Below are 22,649 nucleotides of genomic sequence, written 5' to 3'. Positions count from 1 at the left end.
AATTTTGTCTGTGTTTGTTTTTTCTCAGGTTTCTAATATTCAGGCAAGAGCGGTTGTGCTGTCCTGGGCTCCCCCTGTTGGACTTTCATGTGGACCCCACAGCGGTCTTTCTTTCCCCTACAGCTATGAGGTCGCCTTATCTGACAAAGGACGGGACGGAAAGTACAAGATAATTTACAGGTAGCCTGTATCTCCATGTGTTTTCTCCGCTGCTGCACAGTGAAATTGGAATCATTAAGGAAAATCAGAAACAGGAAAAATTTAGAGGCCTTGCAAACTTTCCTTTAAATAGTTCATTTTAAGAATTAGTGATAATTGCAAGAGTTATTTTTGTTCAGAGTAATTACCAATCAGAAATGACTTTTGTAGAGCTATTTGGTGTTGATGAGCTATCACTTGGTTATGTTAGCTTGTCAGCATAGTACTAAAGAAAAATTGCCATTAACGCCTATCAGGGTAAAAAGTGAGCATAACTTTGAGTTTTTATATACGTCAGTCATGCACTTACATGGTTGATTACCTCTTTTTAGACCCAGACCACTTTCTAGTCTGGTTTTTTGAAATTCTACATTATGGTTTCCTTCCATTTCATTCTATTTCTTACCCTCCTCCAGTGTTTTCTAGCCTGTAGTAAAGATTCCTTGAAAGCATTTCAGCCCAAGACTTTCTTAAATAAGTTTAGCCCACAAGGTAAGGGATTGTCCCACACCACAGAAACCAGGTCACACTGGCTCACTCCTGGGTGAGGCCACTGTGGTGGTTCCCCACTGTACTTAGAATAAAATCCTAACCCCTTACTCCAGCTCCCAACCATTTGGTTCTATTTTGAGAAGTCCAAATTGGTAAAGAAACACAGAGCACCGTTTGCCCCAGCCGCTCCAAGAAACAATGTCCGTCGGGGCAGGATGACTGCTGGTGGCAGAAGCTAACCTCACGTGCCCAGAGGGGCTAGGCTGATGACAGAAGTGAAGAAAGGAGGAAGGTCGGGGGTGAGGTGTACAGGAGCACTCCTGTCTTCTTCTGAAAGCGGCAACCGCCACTCACCTGAAATAGGTTGTTGCCATAGGGGAATGCAGGCGTAGAGGTACCGATGTCTTTGGATTTTTTGTTTGTTTTTTTCCAAGAAATACTGGAAATCTGAATTGTTACATAAGCCTTCCTAACGTCAAACTCATCCAGCAAATTCAAAGACACATTAAGGATAGATACAGTGCAGGTCAGACTTGAGAACTGTAGGCACCGTGTGGACACTGGCTTCCATTTTGCAACTTTAAAAAAGTATTTTGTTTGAAATAATTTTCAATTTATAAAATGTTGCAGAAATAAATCAAGGAAGTGACCCAGATTTCACCTATTAGTTACCTTTTTCTCCTCTTTGGTTTACTATTGGAGTTATTCTCTCTTATTTTTCTCTCCTCCCAACCTGTATTTTTTCCCATTAGTTGTCTATGGCATGGCCTTTTACTGCTGAGTACTTCAGTATACTTCCCAGGAATAAGGATATTTTCTTACATAGCCGCAGTGCAGTTACCAACTGCATGAATATGCATTGATAAGATACTTTGATCTAGTCACTGTCCACATTCCAGCTTTATCAGTTCATTAAATACTGTCTTAAAGCATTTTTCTCCCCCTCTAGGACAGAATCCTGTCCAGGGTCAGGTATTACAGTCCGTGGACATATGTCTTTCACCTTTAATTTGGAACACTAACACAGTATTTGTCTTTTTGTGGCCCTGACATTTTTTGAGGAATACACTCAGACCCCCACCCCTCACCTTTTAAAAACTTTTAATGGAACATTCCTTATTTTATGTTGGCCGTTGCCTCATGACTAAGCTGAGTTGCATTTGCAACTTCAGATCATATAAGTGGTTTTGTTTTATGTAAGAGAGTATTGATTTGTATGTGTATATATCAGAGAGCTATTGGTATGGATATGTGAGGGAAGCACACTGGCATTTCTTCAAGAGAGTTGAGAAGTTGAAGCATTTGGGGTTCCTGCCAAGGTGAATCTGAGAGCTACCTTCAGTTGACAGCTGGTATAGTTATTTTACACTTATATTTATCTCTCTATTTAGTTTCCTTATTTGTTTTTATTTATTTACTTTGAAGAACTGACAAGACCTTTTGAAACTTCATTAGTAAGCTAAATCTTGCCATTTTCCCGATCTAGGATGACATCATTCAAAAGAATCTTAATTTTTCTAGTCCAGGAGGGTAATAGTACAAGATAGGCAAGTTTATTTCTGGTTTATGGTGGAGTCAGACACAAGAGTTCTGAAATCATTGCCCTACATGACTATGAGACCCAAATCCCAAACCTGTCTTAACTGTTGAAACTGGTATCATTGACTAATAGATGATTTCTCTTTGCAGTGGAGAAGAATTAGAATGTAACCTGAAAGATCTCAGACCAGCGACTGATTATCATGTGAGGTGAGTTAGGATCTGAGACCTGACCTATGTTGGAGAATTCAGATTGCTGAAAGAAATCATGTGCTCCTTTTCAAAAGTTTTTGGGTAAGGGCACTTGCCTAACCAAAAGTTGTTAATACCTTAGCTCATTGGCCATGCATTAGTGCTGTGCACTTGAGAGCATAGTGATTGGGGAGTACACAGTAAGGTAATAGAAAACTAGTAAGGTCATAGAAAAACAGATGATACCCTGAACTGAATTTTTTAAATGATTTTTAAAATAACTTTCATAGGGATGTCTGGGTGGCTCAGTCAGTTAAGTGTCTGCCTTCAGCTCAGGTCATGATCCCGGGGTCCTGGGGTCGAGTCCTGCATCAGGCTCCCTGCTCAGTGGGGAGCCTGCTTCTCCCTCTGCTTGTTGCTCTCTCTCTCTCTTGCTCTCTGACAAATAAAATATTTAAAAAAAAATAAAATAACTTTTATAAAGATCTATTGACTGTATGGTTTCACATATAATATTTCCCTTCTGTAAAAGAAATGAATATTTTGCCATTGGTGTATCAGTTGTTTGTTAAAGCCCTTTACATATAAACTGTATGTTCAGCACAAATGAATAAGTCTTGCCATGTTGCAAGAACACCTTTGGGCCTTAAAAGATAGTAGGTTTTGAAATGAGACAAGTAATGCAAATATCAAATTATCTGTGATAAGAATTAGCCCAACTTGGCAAAACAGTGAATCCATATAATCCGATACATAGTCTGATATCGCTATTATGATTTTTTTCTGGAAACTCTGCTGTGACTACTATAAAAGCAGAGCTAGCTAATCTTAGGAAGAAACCCAGCCAGCCATAGATTTGTGAAGAGGGGAGTATTACATAAACTTTTACAGAGCTCATCTAATCATTTTAAGATACATTCACATACCGTTTGCAAATAGGTCTCTGAATGTGATCCGTAACATTTTTTAAATTTAAATTTTAACTTAAAATTTTATTTAATTTTATAAGCTGACCAGAAATTGTAATTTTATCTAAAAGAATACACAACAGCGGATTCTGTCTTCATTCTTCATTTATGCATGTGTGTAATACAGTTGCAACATCAAGCACACATTCTTTATTATACTTTCCAAGGTTCTTTCATAATGGAGTGGAGGGAACATAACCTAATAGGAGGAACATATATTAATTATGAGGCAGCTTGAGTTCTAGTCTCGTTCTGCTGTGAATTGACTATTTTAACCATGCTTAATCACATAGAATCAAGGCCACAATTTTCTCTATAACAAAGGTAGGGTAGTAGGGATGTCGTCAGATTATAATACCTTATTAGCCACATAAGTGTTTAAAACTACATTTAAAGCCATACATAAAAAAGCAGGGTGTTTTATATTCAGTCTCAACATGCTTATCTGCTTGGTTGTTGTATTGCATAGAACTCTGTTACAACTCTCTCTTCCTGTTTAAATCAAAACATTTGGATTTTGAATCAGTTAGCTTCAGCCCAAGCATATTGAACTTTTCACAGTCTGTACAAACAAAAAAATGTGTGTAATTTGTGAAACTGAGATGATAATAGAAATACTTTATCCTTTCAAATGGTTGATTTAACAACGAACCAGAAAATGTACCACCATATAGGGAGCCATGTAAATGTTCCATGTTAGTCATTGTTAACATATATTTCCTTTTCTCTCCATCTTTTAACAGTTGATTGTTATTGCTTTATAAAGGTTTACTTTATTAATTTCCTGCTCATTCATGAGCTAACAATGTCTTTTTAAAGAAACTTAAATGTCTTCGGGAGTCTGCCCTTGGTTTGCCATTCAAATCTGTTGTTTCCCTTCATTTCTTTTTAATTCATCTCACAAAGGGTAAATTCTGACAACATTGGCTCATTGGTTCTTTTTACTGCCATGTCTTATAAGCGTCTTGAACTCCCAGGCAGATAAAAGGAATAATCAATGGCTGCCCCAAGAGGAATAGGAACATGAGGTAGTTAACTCTCTAGAGGCTTTGGACCCAGACTTTCCCCTGACACATCAGGGACCCCACTCTTGTGATATACACCACACCAGTGCAACACTACACACCAGCCGAGGCACTACTGTTATGTGGTCTCTTTCTCTGTTTGCCAGAGAGTTAGAAAATTCTCCTCTTTTTGGTCGTAATCTCTCTTAGTAGTTAAAAAAAATTCTCTCCTAATAAAATTGTCTACAGTCCAGATTTTCCTTTTTCCCTGCCTGGTCCACAGTTCTTGTAGATCATTCACTCTCTCACCTTATACAGTCTTTCCTTTTTCAAGCCAGAGAAGAATCGAAATGTTTGCAACTCCTGCTTAGATTTAGCTTCCACTGTCTTGAATTGCTTTGGTGAGGCAGCGTGACAGTAGGGGACAGAGCTTGGACTTGGGGGTTAATGGCCCAGTCCCTTAGTAAGGGTGTGTGCTTAGGCAAGCCATTTAAACTTAAATGGCCTTGTTTTCTCATTTATAAAATGAGAATAAGAAGGATACCAGCCTCAGGAAGATGGTGTGAGAAGAAATGAAGTATATGTGCCAACCTATTCTAAATCTGTAAAGTGTATAAATGTTGTTTCTGTTTGTTCTGTTTTGTTTTTCCAAGATGTTGCGGTGTTTCCACGCTCTGATGATAAAAAACTTCATGACATAGGTTCAAAGCCTGTGCATGGTTTGACCATATCACTTACTATTTTATTTTATTTTTTTAAAGATTTATTTATTTATTTGAGAGAGCGAGAAAGAGAGAGAGAGTACATGAGAGGGGGGAGGGTTAGAGGGAGAAGCAGGCTCCTTGCTGAGCAGGGAGCCTGATGCGGGACTCAATCCAGGGACCCCAGGATCATGACCTGAGCTGAAGGCAGTCGCTTAACCAACTGAGCCACCCAGGCGCCCCTCACTTACTATTTTATTGGGATAAAGATATGTCATACTTGGCACCTGAAAAAAAAAGAGGAGCAAAATCTCTTTTTATGATGTAGCTGAGTTAACATTCACAACGTCTTAGTTCCAGAAAGTAAGCTCATATCAAACACAGTAGCCTCAAATATAATTTTAAATTTAACACTCACCTCTAATGCCTCAAAAGTCTGGATGGAAATAATTTTCTCACTAAATTTCCATAATAGAAGCTGCAGAAGAATTCCATTACTGGATGACTGCAAAATAAGCAATTACATTCATTGCCATTTTTATTTATTTGTGTGTTACCAATTAGAAAGTGTCACCTGGTGCAAGTCTGTAGAGCCACTGATGGAAACGAGAGAGTTCTTTCAGCAGTTCCAAGCAGGCTACCTTCTCCTTCCAGTTCCTAACACTGCACGTTTCAATGAAGGCCTGCTGAAGTCTCCCTGTACCACCTTCAGTAGAGTGAAGGGTTTCTTTTTCATGTCATATACTAAAGTCCTGTCTCGGGCTTCTTTTCTTATATTTCTTGTTGCCTTCGATTTTTGCCACTCTGATTCCATCCCCTTCATTCAGATCGTTCTGTATCTTCATTCCGTGCTTTTTCCTATTTTCAACTCTTTTTCTCCCTCCTGTTAGTGAGTATTGCCTGAGTTCACCAATCAGATGTACAAACCTTTTTTGGGGGTAGGGTGGGGCTGGGTGGCTCAGTCGTTAAGCGTCTGCCTTCGGCTCAGGTCATGGTCCCAGGGTCCATGGGGATTAAGCCCCACATGGGGCTCCCTGCTCCGTGGGGAAGCCTGCTTCTCCCTCTCCTACTCCCCCTGCTTGTGTTCCCTCTCTTGCTGTGTCTCTCTCTGTCAAATAAATAAATAAAATCTTTAAAAAAAAAAAAAAACTTTTTTAAAGTAGCAGTCTCTTGATCATGGGTGCTGTCGTTGACTGGTGCTTAGCTAGCCTCACTTCCTGGGCAGGATAGCTCGTGACCTCTCCCTATCAGCCCACTGGGATCGGGACTCCTCCAGACAGTGCTACCAGTCATGGCTCTATGGCTGTTTAGATTGGCACTTGCCATGCCATTTAGGCCAAATCCCACATGAAAAATTGTATATTGAGACATATTAGGTTTTAAAGATTTTTTTTTTCATACTCATTTTTTGCTATGAGTTTTTGTGTTTAATTTCTTCACATCTAACTATTCAGCCTTTTTTTTCTTCCTGGTGATTGAGGAAAGTAATACTCCTATTATGTTAATTTGAAAAATTTAGGTGTTGGGTCTTGGGTTAGATTCTTACCAAAGTCATCACTTTTATATTTGTTACCAAGTTCTAACACAAATTGCTTTTTGCATTTTAATGTTGGTTGAATGTTTAAAAGAAATCAATTTGTAATTACCAAAGTGTATTTAACATTTGGTGCTTCCATATAGGGCATTGTATTATTTATTGTATAAAGCCACCAATACAGAATCTTATTTGTATGTGTGTGTGTGAGAAAGACAGAGACAGAAAGATCGTGTGTGTGTGATTATATGTTGAAGAGGGAGAAATGAGAAAAATCCAGTACATACATCATACATGAATAACTATTTTATAATACTTGTAATGTAAGTATATAACTTTATATACATAAACATTTATATTCATTGATTTGTATGGATATTTATACACAAAAATACCATATTCCTAATTGGTAGTTTTAGAATTAATACTGACATTGAACTAACCGTTTTATTGTGGAAGTCAAGAACAACGATGGGATAATCAGGAATTTGAGTGGTGGAATGGGTAGCAATTTCATGACAAACTTTGAAGCAGTTTTCCAGTCATTGGCATTAACAGTTTGGCAAAGAAATTGTCCAGAAATGATATCACGTAGTAACATTTCTCAGAAAAATTACATGATGAAATATTTCCAAAAATATGGTTGACCGTCTCAGTACAGAATTATGAAATAGGTGTTATTGACTAGAAACCGTGGCTCCTACCATGTCACAGATGTGCTGGAGGAAGTTGGAGGCGAATTTCTGAAATTTTAGGAGCACCTGTTTCATGAGCATTTAGTCAGTATTTAAACTGAAACAAATGTGAAAACCCAACACAAGATTAATCATATCATTAGAAAAATGTATTCTTCTTGGCTGGGATAAATGCAAAAGGAACTGAACTGTTTGCTGATTTGTTTAACCCAAGAAACTGATCCTCCTTTCACATGATGATACTTAAGAGAAACACATCACCATCCTATGAAAAACATTATTACAATGTTCTTAAAAATAAAGCGTCATTTCCAGAGACTTTTCTGTAAAAGTGCCTGCTAAAAACGGAACAGTTAGTTGCTATCTATTTACTGAACAACTTTAATTGACGGATATAATCGTGGTATACTTAGATATCATGTCAGCTTTTAGATATTATATGCAGCACGTTTACATTGCCATGTAAAATGGATCTCATTTCCTTTGAGGACAGACTTTTATTACAAGTGCAAAGCACTGAGTCCTGATTTAAACTATAACATTCTTTGATTTGAAAGACAAGAAAAATAACTCCTTGTGGCTTGTACAACTGTGCATCTTCAACAGCCTCAAATTTTTATTCTGTTCGTCAGGATCCTCTGTTCCTCCCATCAGCAGTCATCCTGCCAACCTGGCTATCAGGAGCTTCAGTCACTCCTGTCTCTCTAGCTTAATAAATGTGGATTTTATGACTCCCAGAATCTTATTAAAGAGCAAGAGTGCACTTGACTGAGTCCAGGTCTCCGCAGATAACTCACCACAGTCAGCCAGCCCTTTGTAGGCCCTTGTCCCTGCTTCCTTTCCTCTGCTCTATTTGCCATGTAGATTTGGAGGCTGACTTTGTGCGAACATTCAGGACCCAGTCAACCCGAATAGAGTCTGAGTTTGTAAACACATGCCCAGTGACTGTGAAGTGAAATTCCTCCTAGGAACCTAAGTGGGTCAAGAGCTGGGTCCAAGGCAGCTGAGAAGCCATCTCCATGTTGAGGAAACAGCAGGAAGTGGTGAGGACTTGAACTGGACAGCACCTGCCCCACCTCTCTGTCTGGTTACTACCATGCAAGTATGCAGCTGTGTTAGTAGAACTTCTAAGTTTTGAGAGAAACCAGAGGTTCATTTTTCTAAATGAGAGATCTCCAGAACTTTAAGTGTTGGCTTGATCTTTAATTTTTTATTTCAGAAATTTTCAGATACAATCAGAAGTAGACAGTAACTGATGGATTTTCATAGACCCATTGCCCAACTTCTCATTTCCTTGCTGCCTCCACCTACTACTCCTGCCCACACAGCTGTGAAGTCCAGACATCATAATATTTCATCTCTGCACCACATTACCATCATCACATGCCCATCCAAAATAAGCAAAAAGGATAATTCCTTCATGTCTTTAAAATTCAGTGACTGTTTCCATTTCCTCAACTGTCCTAAAAATGAAGGCTTTGTTTCTTCAGTTTGTTGTAATTGAAATTCAGACATGGTCTGAATATTCCTTTCGGCTGGTATCTCATAAATTTCTTTTCATCTGTAGGTTTCCCTCCCTTTCTTTTTTGTCCCTTTGCAGTTTATTTGTTGGAATAATTTTTTTTTTTTATCCCGTAGAATTTTTGGCAGTATGAATTAGGCTGATTGCATCCCTGTAGTTTTGCTTAATATATTCTCTTTGTGTTTTGTGGCAAAGAGGCTTAATCCAATACAGGTTTAGTTTTTCTGGCAAAGGTTTCATAGATAGTGGCATTATCTTTCATTAGGAGTGCGTAACGTCTGCTTATCTCTTTCTGTACCGACCATTGCCTGTGTCCTTCCATTCATGCATAGGTGGCTGTGATTTTATTTTTTTTTTCCTCCCTTGGGCCAGATGTAACCCATGAGCCACCAGCTGTAGAATCCAACCAGTCTATTAAAATTTAGGCAGGAACCCTGCCCATGTCTGGAATGTTCTGTGATTCATTTTAAGTAACTTAACTCCCAGTGAGCCTGTCCTGATACATAGAAATGATCTTGCCAAATCTACCATTCACTTTTATAATATCATGTTCCTACTTACAGTGAATGCAAAAAGGGACATTTCTTTTCATTAGGTTGGGTGAAGAGATCCTAATAAGTACCCTTTGTTTGGATCAGATGTCGTGGTGTCCTCCCATAAGGCAAACAGGTCAAATATCCAGTAAATATGTGTCTCACCTTTTAAGATGGAACTAGGCATTAGTACTTTTAACATGCATGACCTTCATAAATTCTTTGTGTTAGATCTTGAGGAGACAGGACCTTGCAAATCACATACCTAATTAGGTCCTGTTTTCCATAATGTTGTTATCTCTAGCCATTGTTTATGTTCATCGGGTAGAGGGGAGATAGATTGTGGGTGTTCAGAGAAGCGTTAATTTGGGGATGAGTAAGGACAGTAGGCAGTAGAGTCTAGCGGTTAGATTTCCACGACTGTTCAGTTGAGGCAACTTTCTAGCTGTGTAGCTTTGGGAAGCTTACTTCCCCTTTTGATTGTGAGTTTTCTTCTATCTTTAATGGGACCTCAAGAATTAAGGGCTTGATTTATTTACCAACTCTGATTAGCTTAATCCTTGCATCTCTTTTAGGCAGCAAAAGTTTCTTTGTTGTCTTTTTAAAAGAGTAGATTTTCAAGTTGGATTTTTTTTTTAATGCTCAATATTAAGGAAAAATGGAAAAATAGGAAAGAAGGTGGTAAAAAATCAACATAAGCCTATTTTATGCTATTTGAAAGAAGTATAATTTTATAATAGTACGTTGTATGCTTTTTCTTCATAACTTCTCTGGAGAAATTGTGCCCATATGTTCAGCATTGAGCCAGGCATTTTAATGCGTAGAGTACGCAGCTTTAATCTCGGTGCCAGGTGCAAAAGTAAAATGTTCACATGGATAAACTGTACCTGAACATTATGTTTGTTGAGTCAGAGATGCACTTGGCAGTAGCAAGCATGTTTCTGTGTGTGAAGCATCCATATTTCTACCTAAATATCTGCAGTGTTCGAAACAGTTTAAAGATCCCATTGTTTGTACTTCTCTCTCCAGTTTGTAGGCTCTTAGTGCTACTTCTTGTCTCTTTTCAGCCAACCCTGAACTCTACTTTCAGCCTCCTTCCACACAAAGTCAGCTGGAGAGTGGCTTGATGATTTTACAATGTATATTTAAAGACCATTTTGGGAATAAGGATGTATTCGTTCGTTCTTTCTTTTTCTCTCTTTTCCCCTTCCTTCCTTCCTCTTTCTCTCTTTCTCTCTTTCGTTCTCTTCCTCCTTCCCTCCCTCCCTTTCCCTCTTTCCCTTTCTTTCTTATTAATTTATTTGAAAAAGAGGGGGTAGGGGAGGACTGGAGGAGCAGAGGGAGAGGGAGAGAGAAACTCAAGCAGACTCTGCGCTCAATCTCAGGACCCATGAGATTGCAACCCGAGCCGAAACCAGGAGTCGGGAGTCGGATACTTAACCGACTGCGCCACCCAGGCGCCCCAGGGATATTTTCTTCTTCGGCATATTGTTTCCCAGTCAGTAGACCCTGCTTGTCTTAATTGGGGCAGAGGGTTCTGACCATTGGTGGAAGGAGAGGAGTTGAGGCCCATTCCCTGCTGGGGTCATTATCTCCTGGAGATGCTGGCCATAGTTAGGACAAGACCAGTAGGTAAGAGAAAGAGTCATGGCATGTACTACATAAATTCTGTTCTTCCGTGGAAAGCCCTGGTGCAAACCTGAAATAAAAACCCTGGTCTTCCGCGATGGCCACCGCCACTGACTGTCTTTGTTTGCTTTCAGGGTATATGCCATGTACAATTCCGTAAAGGGATCCTGCTCCGAGCCCGTTAGCTTCACCACCCACAGCTGTGCACCTGAGTGTCCCTTCCCACCGAAGCTGGCACACAGGAGCAAAAGTTCGCTAACCTTGCAGTGGAAGGTGGGTAGCTGCAAAGTGTCGGGCACAGTCTGACCTTGAGCCATTTGAAACGTTTTCATTCAGCACTACTCCCGTCTGGTGATGGTGTTTGATTTTCTACATAGTAACTATGTGAAACAAATTATTATGATATTGAAAGTTGTTATGTCTATAAAAACTGGGCAAAGCAGTGTAGAAGGTGGAAATACAAAGATCTGCAGGGATAAATCTTTTAGGTTCATGAGCAATATGTTATACATGATATGAATACTTAAGATACCTGAATTGCATCACTTTCTAATGGTTTCGTTCATTTCAACAAACGTTTGAACTGAAAACTTTAGTGGAAAGTTTTCATGAAGAAAAGTTTAGAGATAAGTTGGTTTCGGCTCCATTGGCTTCTTTCAGTGGCGACTCTAAAATGTTTACTATTTAAAACTGCCTAGAATGTTAAGCGTTCTAACTACATTAAGACTTAACTAACTTTTACTGATTAGGCTTTATTCAGTTAGGGTTACTCATTATTCTTTAAAGTCTGAATTGTATAGTAGTTTTCATAAAATATAATTTACTGGCTACAAGTAACTCTTGTGAAAGAGAGGTCTTTATGGTGTCTCATTAGCTTATTAGCCACAGTTGTGTGTTCACAAGAAGATAGCAGATTCTGTTATCCATCTCTCTAGTCATTATTTCTCTGTGTTTATATTTTAAATGCAGTTTAAGATGTGAAATTTCTAGAGGTAGAGATAAAGAGTTATGGTGTTTGGGGAATACGCTAATGTGTGAAAGAAGTAAGATGGCTAGGGAGATCTTACATTGGTGAAGACATACTTTGTCCTTTGGTTCCCAGGGCAGGAGGTTGAATTTATGCAGGGCATCCATAAAGGCCTTTGAGAGCCGTAGTTAGCAATAAAGCCCGGGCTTCTGGAGACCCTTCTCGTGTGGGCAGCTGCATTCTCATGGCCACTGGCCAGCATGGCGTGTGTTACTTGGCAAAGGCAAAGTTTAGACTGGCTTAGAATCTGAACTATTTTATTTTCCTTCCTGGCTTCCAGGGATAATCCAGGTCAGTGATTCCCTACCTTTTCAGAGTTGTAACACCCAACTGGTCATCATAAGTCCTTGGAGATACACATCCATTTTAAAATATGGTCTCTATTTGCACATGTACATACATGAACATTATCTTTTTTAAACGAAAGAATTAAAATTCATTTTGTTTGGAAAATAAAAGAAATCTTAAGATTACCAGAGGGACCCCGGGGTCTTATAAACCTAAAGTTGGGAATCACTGATACATACTCAGCTTAAAACCTGGATGAAATCCAGGTCTTAGGCAGACCAGCGTCTTCAAGAAAAAGGTTACTTATTAGGAGGCAAATAGTTCACATTTTCGTTCTTCCTTTATTTAACTATAAATCAGAAACATACTCTTATTCCATGAAGTCAAGTACAAACTTGAAAGTTCTGGATTCTGTTCAGTTTTCATTAAATGTCCTTAACACGGATTTCCTAATCACAGTGCACCGGCTGGGGGCTCGAGGACAGGGGCACAGGGCTCTGACTGCCCACCTGTCCTTGAACCCACAAACACACAGAGAGTCAAGATCTTCTCACTTCTTGTTAGTCAGCAGCAGGAGATAGGGCAATACAAAAACCAAAATCAGTGCGCCCACGCTCAAGGAATTAAGAACTCGGTGGTGGGGCAGGATATCCTAGAAGAAACTACTGAAAGAACAGTTTCTCTAGAGAAATTTATAAACATCATAAACATAGTTTTTATCTTAGAAATGGAATCTCATCTAAAACTTCGATTGTGTCCGTTATTTAGAACTTCATATAGATCCCTGTTTCCCAAAATGAGCCCACAAAGCCTGAAATTACAGTTCAGTAGAACATAGAGCACTCCCCTGAAATCTGGGTTTGAGACTCAGGGGTGATGTGACCCAGAGGGTGAAAGGAGGGAGAAGAGTTTCTTGATAAATTTAACTAGTATTTACCGAGCCCTTGATGATGATTTATTAGTCACAAAAATAAAACAACAGCTATTGTTCCCCGAGTGCTTCCTGAGTTGCCCAGTAGTTGAGTAGGTGATTTATATATATTCTCCCAATTACTTATCACATCATTTATTCTCAGAACACGAAATTAAACAATGATATCACGTGACTAACAGAAGCCCACACTTGACAAACGGCCGAGCTGGGCTTTAGGTGCAGTTCTGGGGACCCGGCTGCCTTTTGCTAGGGGCTGAAAAGTGGTTTGTGGGACTCCTGCTCCTTCCTGGGGAGGTGGGGGCGGTGGTCAGGCCCAGACACATTTGTGCAGTGGGGAGACCTGGTCTAGCCCTCCCTCGAGCTGCCTCCTCCCTCCCACCCTCCACCTTACTACCCTCCTCCAGTGAGGGACCACACGGCAGCACCCCCTTCTAGCAGGGCTAACCCCACAAAGCACTCTTCTCCAAGGTTCTCCTCTCCCCTTCCCGTTGCCCAGTGCTCGTTTTCTCAGTGAAGTAGATCTCCGCCTGCTTTTAAGAGGAAAGCAAAAGATGAGACTTCTTTTTGCTAGCACGCAGAGAGCTAACTGCTCCTGGGAATCTCCCAGGGGAATCTCCTCTTTTTTTTTTTTAAAGGGAAATCTCAATGGCACAGAAGGCTTTCTAAACTTTAAAAAATAAAAAAAAAAAAAAAAAAAAAAAGCTGTGTGGAGGAAGTTATAAAAAAACATATACTCTTAAACCCTGAACCTGGCTGAGTCAGATTTAACCGCCGGACTCCAAGCAGCATCTGCATTTCTCAGCCGCCTTTTTTCTCCCCCTGTTCCTAAAGTGCCTCTTGAAAGTCTTATCCCCAGAGGAAGTAGGGCACCATGTGGGTGTAAAAAGGAGAAAGCAGGTTCGGCTCTTTGTGGGGTATGATTTATTAGTAGTGGGGCTTTCTCTACAGTTGAATTGTACTAAAATTCATTTGTGATAATGTTTCCCAGGGAAACGCAGGAGCCACCAGGGTTACCCGCCCGAGGGGACAGCACAGGGCTAGCGTGGGTAGTGTATTTGAACCAAGTGGAGGGCTCGTAAGTTTTGTCTGTGAACTGCTTTCCCTAATTTCATTTTACTGGTTTTCTTTTTTTTAGGCACCAATTGATAATGGTTCAAAAATCACCAACTACCTTTTAGAATGGGATGAGGTAAGCCTATTTTCATATCCATCCATCTAAAACACCATTTCAAAAATAAAATTGCTGAACAAATACCATTTTATTCTTTTTTAAGATGTGCTAAACACATGGGAAAAAAGAACGTAAGTAGTGAAAAATTTAAACCTATAGTATTGACTGTGGAAGAGGGAGACGGGCTAAAGTAGTGTAATGAATTGTATTAAATTGCATTAAATATATTTACTTGGCTTATTTGCAAGAAACGCTACAGAATCGAAAGGCAGGGTCTTATCTCTTGTGGAGTCCCTAGTGCCTAGCCAGCCATCAATTTGTATTAAGGATCGACTGCTTTGTTATCTTGACTGCTCAGGGCCATTCTGCATAGATGGTTTTGATAGGGTAAACCACAGTGTGGCTTGGGAAGCATAATTTGTTTCTTCTTTTTGACGCCATGGATGTACTTCGGTATTGCCCTGTTGAGCGTTCTCTGTGGGAAAGTTGGAGCCATGCCTGGAGGTCTCACTCTCGCAAAGGCATGTGTGATCACCCTGTGGACTAGACCGTCCTATAACAGGCACCCCTTTGGCTGTTTCTGTCACCCTCAGAGGCCCTAAGACGGTATCCATGGTGAAGTCTCCTTATTCTCGAGCCCACTCTGTGCTGAATGGTGACCCTGTGCATTTCTGGCCTTGCTAACACTACCCACAGAATCTCAGGCAGGAAATAACTGGATGCAGAAAGAAGCCTTTCGTTTCTAAAAAGGAACTGTACTTTTTGTTCCTGTAGATTTTAATTCTGTTCACTCATTTACCCTTGCTCTATTCTATCTTTCTGTGGGTGAGCAAATAGAGGAAGGATTTCGAGAATAGGAAATGTGGAATTGGGGGAGAAATGCAATTTAACTAGTCTTTGTGACTTAAATTTAGGGGGATTTTAAAGATCCAGAATTCAGGCTTAGGCAAAAAGTGACTTGTTGAGTGTGGAAAAAATATTTTCTTCAAATGTAAAATGAAATTGGACGAAACTCTCACGGTGAAATTTTGATGTGAAAAAGGGGGCCCTTCATCGCTTTCTGCGTTAGTGTGTTTTCCCATCTGGGTTGCATCTGAAAGCTGGAGTTCCAAGTTACCCAAGACAGCGATCTCTTGTTCCGGGGATCCTTGTGAATAGTTCCTACGTACAGATTGGTGAAATCTCAGACTTGACCCGGGATATTTTGCAGATGAGGTGGGTTTCATTTTAAGGTGGTTTGAGCGGAAAGTGAAAGCACCCCTACGGCCCTTGTGGAAAGAGATTTTTATAGGCGGTCCAGGAGGCCGGAAAGGAACCTGGCTGACCTGTGAGCGCAGGGCAATGCCTTACCACCCCCTCTTCCTCTGAAAGGACAAGTGAGAGTTTAACGGAAAGTGTTAAGTGTGCGTTGGTTTGTCGCACTGACCTGCCTGATGTTTTTCCTCCTATCTTGAGGTTTTATATCAAGATCGAGTTTACTGCTAAAGAGGAGGCATTTTTCCTTTCAGATCTCCTCCAGGCTCTGGGTGCGTGCGTGTGTGTATACGTGTGTGTGCGTGCCCACGCATGTGTGTCTCCTATGTTTTTTTGCTGCTTTGGACCATGGCCTCATAAGTGAAGTAGGGTCAGAGAAGTTGAGCATTTGAATGGGAAACCTCCAAGGAGAACCCAGGTGCTACAGGAAATGGTAATGGTGACTGAGTTGTTGGCCTCCTTCCCTTTGAATTTGGATTGAAAGTGCCCTGGCAGGATGCGTGGAGGAAATAAGCTACAGCCACAAATGAAATGGAGAAGCTTTGTCTAATGACCATTTATAATCATTAGCACCCACCATAGCCTAGTGACCACACAATGTTAAATTGTTTATTTTTGGCCTTCTCTTGCCTTTTCCCTGCTTGCTCTCTTTCCATCCTTTCCTTGCTCCCATCTTAATTCTTCAGCCTTCCCCGTCTTCATTTTCTCTCCCACCTTCTAATTCCTGCTGGCGCTGGCTCTGTTGAGATTTACCAAAGACTCCAGGTTAGTGGACTCTCACCCACTATAGGCCTTTTGCCAACATAGGGATCCTTTTGTATTCTGTGGCTTAATATTCACCTTGTAGAAAAACTTCTGGACCCCAAACTCTGTGAAGCGCTCCCTGGCCTTTTAAGTTCCATGAGCCCCCTTGGTATAACTGAAAGAACGCCAAGATTAGGAGCTGTGGATTCTGTTTCTGGTTTTACATGGGCAGCTTGACCCCTCCAGTCCTCAGTTTACCCATTAGCTCGTGTATATTTACATCACTGATGCTCTCTCCAAACTCCTTATTTAGGATTGTCCCTTGTGATAAGAGTATGTTTTAGGATCCTTTTCACTGGTGTTTGGCCTGTGCATTTATTAACTATTTCAGCATTTGTGGAGCATGCCCTCAATACCTCAACACTATATACGGTCCTAGGAGGGATCTGTGACATAAGGAAGGTAATGTTCTTACCCTGAGAGCCAAAGAAGCTAATGTAATGCTCTCCTCTTGTACTCTTAAACAGACATAAATAAAACAAACTGAACCACATGCTTCTCAAATTTTTCCATCCAGTAGCTTCTTTGCTTGATACTGTGCCTCTCCTTTTCAGTCCTTCTAAAAAAAGATTTAAAAATGGTATCTTTGGGTTTCCTGGCAGTGAGAATAGAAGCAATAGTAACCAATTCATTCCTGCCTATTTCAGAAGTAAAGTTTCTAACAGAACAGCCTAACAGTTTGTGTTTCTAAATTTGGGGCTAGGTTAGGGACAGTAGTCCTCCTGAGGCAGCTCACTTGGGTTGGTTTTTGCATCCCACATTCCCATGCTACTCAAGCCTTGACTTCCTGAAGGAAGAAAATCAAAGGCACCAAGAACAACATCTGCCCTCCAGGAAATATGAGCATGTGAGGCTCTGGCTATCCCTTCAAAACCTTCTCCTGGTAGTCTCTGGAGTCAGGTACACCTGGTAACAGGGACTCTTTCTAGAATCTGCCCTAGTGGAGTATGGTGGGGCAGCAGAATGGGAGGGGGTGTTTTGCTAGAGTCACTCCCCTCTCCACACCGAACCCTCTCCAGAGCCTGAGCTCTTCTCTCCCAGGATGTCCGTCCGGACCAGCCATACACCCCTAAGCCTCTCTGTTGCCCAGGCGGCTGGAAGGGCAGAAGGACAGTAGGGTACACAGAGGAACAGATTCCTACCTGAGAGGGGGACAGGCACCACTCCGAGTCTTGAAGAAGGTTGTGTTCAGGAGTAGCACTCCACCCTGTTTCCTCTCTGACAACTGGTCTGAGAATCACGGCTTGGAGTGAGATGGCCCCATCCATGTCTGGATGTCCTTTTCATATTTTTTTTTATAGCATTACAGCACTGGTTAGAGTACTCGGAATACTTTATTTTTTTGTTCAGTTTTTAATCACCATTCCAATAAAAACTATGGGAAATTTTGAAAGAGCATCAAGTCCTGTTGTCATGTTTCTTAGAGAAAGGCCTCACTAACGGAAGAGCAGCGGCATAGAGACAGTGAGTACGTGGCCTGTATTTCTGCAGGGACCGGGAATGGTGTGTGGGGTTGACCATGGGAAGAGCTAATAGTTAATCAGTGGCTAACGGCTGCTCGTCTCTTAAGGGCAGGTGTGGCCCTGATGGGGAAGAGAAAGCAGAAACCTATTACCACTCAGAGGGAAGCTGATTCTCTCCCCAGAATTCATTGTCATCCATGTTGCATCATTGTTCCAGAGAATTCACTTGGAAATTACTGATAGTTCTGCAAGAGGTATAGCTACCTACTTTTCTCTGTTAATAGTTGTAACTAGACAGTCCCTCAAGTTTTAAGTCAGTGTGGGAAGTAACTCTGACGGGGAGATGGTAATCAGTCACTAAAAATGGAACACACAGGTGTCACTGGCTTTTCAGCTGTGGCCATCAGTTTTGATCTTCCCCTGAAACAGGTCAGTTCTCATAGTGTGGAAAGGTGCACACTTGCCTGGTCACATCCCCATGTTGTGGTGACTGAGGTGAGTTTTGTGTTCTCAGCCATGGGACCTGAGAGAGTTGACCTTGCATTTTTGTGGGTCTTCAGCCACTGTGTTCGCCTCCAGGAGCTTCCCGTCAGGCAGAAGACCATTTTCAAGGTAGTTTTCTACTGGACTACTTGATGAGCCCTTGTTATGTTTTAACCCCTTTCTGATCACAGTGTGGTCCCTACTCTCACATTTACCCCCGTGTTTGCATTTTAATTTCCAAGTCACAGTCATTCTGCAGGCTGGCAGAAAGCAGGCCCAAAGCCTTATGAGGGTTTCTTTCTCCTGCTAGTTCCGAGTATTATACCTAGCTCTAACTTTAAAGGAACAACAATAAACTTACTCTTTTGTAAATTAAGTCTTAGTTTAATCCAGAATTATGAATGGGAGAAAAGTTTCTTAACTTTTTAAGAGCAAAACAAGGCTTAGGTGCTAGATTTCCCAAGGTGGATGTTCTTTCCCACAATGGAGAGATTTGGAAGTAGGGGTTCAGGAAGGAGGAGCCAGTGCTTAAAGCTCACTACGCCATTCAGGGGCCACCCCTTAGCTAATATCTTTGACCTGCCCCTGTCGGTTTCTTGGGAACCAACCTGAGCTGAATTGGCTCCTCCTGTTGCTTCATCAGCTTGATGACACTGAGGTATCTAGTAGGGGTGGGAGGTTTTCTCTAGAAGGAGCTAAGAGGGAGGGATTGAGGACACAGATATCTCTAGGGTAGGGAGGGGCTCTTCCAAAAAAGAATTAGGAACCTTGCATTGACTTGCACTTCCATGCCTGCCCAGTCTTGTTTTAAGGGATGGTGATCTGGCCTTTTTTTGGGGGGGGGGGGAGATTTATGTAAAAGCAAACTTCACAGTCAAATAGGAACTTTGTTTTCCATTTTAGAAAACAAAAGTTCTGTGAAGGCAGTATTTATGGGAAACTCGTCGAGAGTTTTACTCTTAGATAAGGTTTTTCATTCGTTCCATTCCAAAGTCTGAACGGTGCTGGCGAAGCGGGTCCCTCAGAGCAAATGCAGGTCTCCTATGGTCTTGCTGGGATTGTGTGACACGGATTCATACTGATGATGTGTATCAGTCATATGGTGCTCACTTGAAGAGACCTGGATTGATAGTCTCTGCTTTGTCTGTAACTAGTCAAGCAAGTAACTTAGCCCCCGAGCCTCTGCTTTTCCACCTCAAATCAGTGTCAGTCACCTCCCAGGTGGGTTGGGGTTCAGTGGGTTAGCCTGGGGACTAGCAGATTTCGTGTCCTGAGTATTTCATGTCACCTATGTACATATCAGGGTCTGGGGTAGGAAAAGTCAGCCAGCAGAAGGATTGTATGACATTCTTCTGTGGGACTTCGACAGAGGAGCCCTAAGGCTAGCGTCTCCAGTTTGAACTAAACAAACACGGATGTCCGTGCTATGTATAGATGTTAATTTGCCATTAGCTTGGCTTCCGGACGTGACATGTAGGGAACATATGAAAGAACCAGAGAAATAGCTTTGTGGGAATGTGACTAGTACAGTTCCCAGGAATCTTTCTCACATGTGACTCAGCTCTCCCAAATAGGAATTTCACATCTGGCTGTGCTGGTGACTAATGAGCCAACACAGCTGTAAAACACAGGCAACTAAGAATGAGATAAATGCCACAGAAGTCAAGGGAAGTATAATTTGAAGTAGAAAGAGCAGAAAAGGCCAGTCTCAGGTAGAGCCCATACAGCCCCTGGGGACCCATGAGCAAGCCAGAGCATGCTCAACAGTCCTGTTACCGAAACCCTGTGGAGCTGACCTCAGGCCGTGGATTGTCGCTTCTTAGACACCGAGTTTAGGAGGAGCCAGCTTAGCTCAGTGCCCCTGAGCAGGTGCTTGGTAACTGGTTTGTGAAACAGATTACTTTTTAGCTTAGGTGTTGCATGGTTAATATCTTTCGGAATGCTTCTTGGCGCAAGGGAATTTGCCCATGGCTTCTCTGGTTGGACAGCAACCGTTCATGGAAGGGACTGGAGCTTCAGCAGGCAGAGTGACTTACTGGGTCTCCCACAGTGCATGAGGAGAGCTCCCTGAAGATGCGGCCACCACTTTCTCCAAGGTGCCATGCTGCCTTAGCCTTAGATTGCGTAGCGTTGGTCCAGCGAGAAAACTGGGAAGGCGGGTTAGCATTCCGCAAGCAATCGCCAGTGCCCAACTGAAATGAAGATGCCACTTGCCAGGCCCACATGCTCTTTGAGTCATTCTTGGGGAACACCCTTATGGAGTTGGGAGAGTGGGGTGCCAGGGTCGTTGGGCACTCTGTGTGTCACAAACCATCTTTCACCTGAGTGTCTTGAGCCGAATCAGTGACCTGGCAGGGTAGCCGCGTTCTGCCACATCCCAGACCTCCACTGCCACGTGCGGGGGTGGTGTCAGAGAGCCAGGGGACCAGCTTCCTCTACTCCAGCTTCTGTTGGAGGGAAGTAGACCAGGAGGGATATAAGAACTCAGAGCGGTTCCGGTACCAATGGCAGAGAGCTAAGTTCAAGGAGCTCTGTCTTTTAGGGACCTCAGCCCCAGGCATCTGAAACCCTGTGTGTTGACATTCCAACACACACCTTTTGTGTCATTTGTCACATGTATGCAGGATGAGTTATTATGTGTTTGGGTAGCCGACTTTGTGGGCAACTTCTGGCTGCTCCAAAATTACAAATACCTGTCTTGGTCCATGGCACCTAATTTATCAACTCATGTTTTTTGTGCTTGTCGGATGCCAGCTGGAAGACAACTGCCTTGGGCCTCGGCTACGTGGATGGGCTGAGTCTTCCATGCCTTGGGTGATGGTAAATCCTACAGGCAGCCTCTTCTACAATCACCCCCTTGCTTCTTTCCTTTCCCTTCACTGGGCCAGTCTCAACAGTCTGGTCAGATCAAAGCACTGGACATCGGATGATATCCAACATTATGTTGGTTGGTTTTAAATCCAAGGACCTAATGAGTATCCTTGACTATTTCAGGGCGTGCTAAGCCTCTCCCACTAATAGAAAAAAAACTAGTGTGCCAAAGGATAAAATGCATGCAGTATTTATTTAGTATCGTGCAACACAAACTATCCCACCCCCTTTTCTTACCTTTGAAAGTTCCTCTGTGCCAGAACGCTCCAAATGAAAGAGCCATCCCTGAGGTGAGAGTGAGGTTTGGCACAAGGAGCCTTTGAATCTACCCAGATGGGGAGCATCCCCACCTCCTTGTTAGGAACCCCTTCTTATACATGGTTATGCGGAACACATACATGCTCTTTTATTTCTCAAGCCAACATTTATCTTTGATGTTGCCTAGGGTCGGCCAGTGCTGGAACAACTTCTAAATATAGACGTACTCGCAGACTAAATCTTTAAGACTGGCGGGAGTTCAGTTGGCAAGTGCAACTTTATTTTTTACTTGATTTATCGTTGCCATTTTTGACAGGTTAAACTCTACTGTTGCAGAGGGTGCCCTGGCCCAGAGTCACTCAGCCCCTGTCTGGAGCCAGCAGCCGCTGGGCCACGAGCACATGACAACCCATAACCAAATTCACATAACTTAGTTAGCAGGCAGTTATCAAACTGTGGTAAGAGCAGCTCCGGAAGGCGAGCGGGCGCAGCTGCGAAAGACCCTGAAAGAGAAGGGGGTCAATGGAAAGAGGCCATAGATGAGGAAACATCAGGGAGGGTTCTCGTGACCAGAGGGAGGTGGCTCACCACGGATTCTAACGCCCTTGCAGTGGCCATTCTGATTTCCTTGTGCCAGGAATTAGGCTGTCGTAAAGAGGAACAGGAAGGATCATTTCCAATTTATTAATTAGAAGGTAATTGAAAATACCAGCCAACTTGATCTCTTAGTGCCAGCCTTGGGCATACCAGCTTCCAGGATGGTTAGTGCCAGGCTAATTGGAAATGTTAGCCAAAGCAACCACCTTCCCCACAGTCTACAGAATTACTCTTGACGGAAAAATACTGTAGCCTGAATTAATTGGATTATGTGTGAGTTATATGTACAGAATCGGCCATGGATGTGTGAAGTTCCTCAGTAGGAAACCAACCCATTTAGAGGATTCATCTTCCCAAGAACTGAGGACAAACTGATGAAGACACATAAGTTAATAAAGAGGGAAAATGGACTTGAAAAAGAAGTTCCGTTTTCAGTCTTTTAGTTACATAGCTTTACAAATGAACAGTTACTTTTAAACATGTGTTTAACTT

The 22,649-nt window shown here is 41.9% G+C and overlaps 1 protein-coding gene across 9 annotated transcripts in view; it reads left to right on the top strand.

Moving 5' to 3' along the window:
- The window catches only part of FNDC3B (fibronectin type III domain containing 3B), a 343,320-nt gene that overhangs the window by 253,655 nt on the left and 67,016 nt on the right, over positions 1 to 22,649 (top strand). For all 9 annotated transcript variants that reach the window (XM_073897214.1, XM_073897217.1, XM_073897186.1 and 6 more), the window contains 4 exons: positions 29 to 180; positions 2,380 to 2,439; positions 11,142 to 11,280; positions 14,392 to 14,445. In XM_073897214.1, coding sequence (XP_073753315.1) covers positions 29 to 180; positions 2,380 to 2,439; positions 11,142 to 11,280; positions 14,392 to 14,445 — 405 coding nt within the window. The remainder of the gene's footprint in view (positions 1 to 28; positions 181 to 2,379; positions 2,440 to 11,141; positions 11,281 to 14,391; positions 14,446 to 22,649) is intronic.

Source organism: Callorhinus ursinus, unplaced genomic scaffold (assembly GCF_003265705.2).
Source record: "Callorhinus ursinus isolate GAN/ISIS: 27379988/994484 unplaced genomic scaffold, GSC_fseal_2.0 scaffold1, whole genome shotgun sequence".
NCBI classification, from domain to species: Eukaryota; Metazoa; Chordata; class Mammalia; order Carnivora; family Otariidae; genus Callorhinus; species Callorhinus ursinus.
The sequence above is the reverse complement of the archived record's forward strand: the minus strand, read 5'-3'. Positions and strand labels throughout refer to the sequence as shown.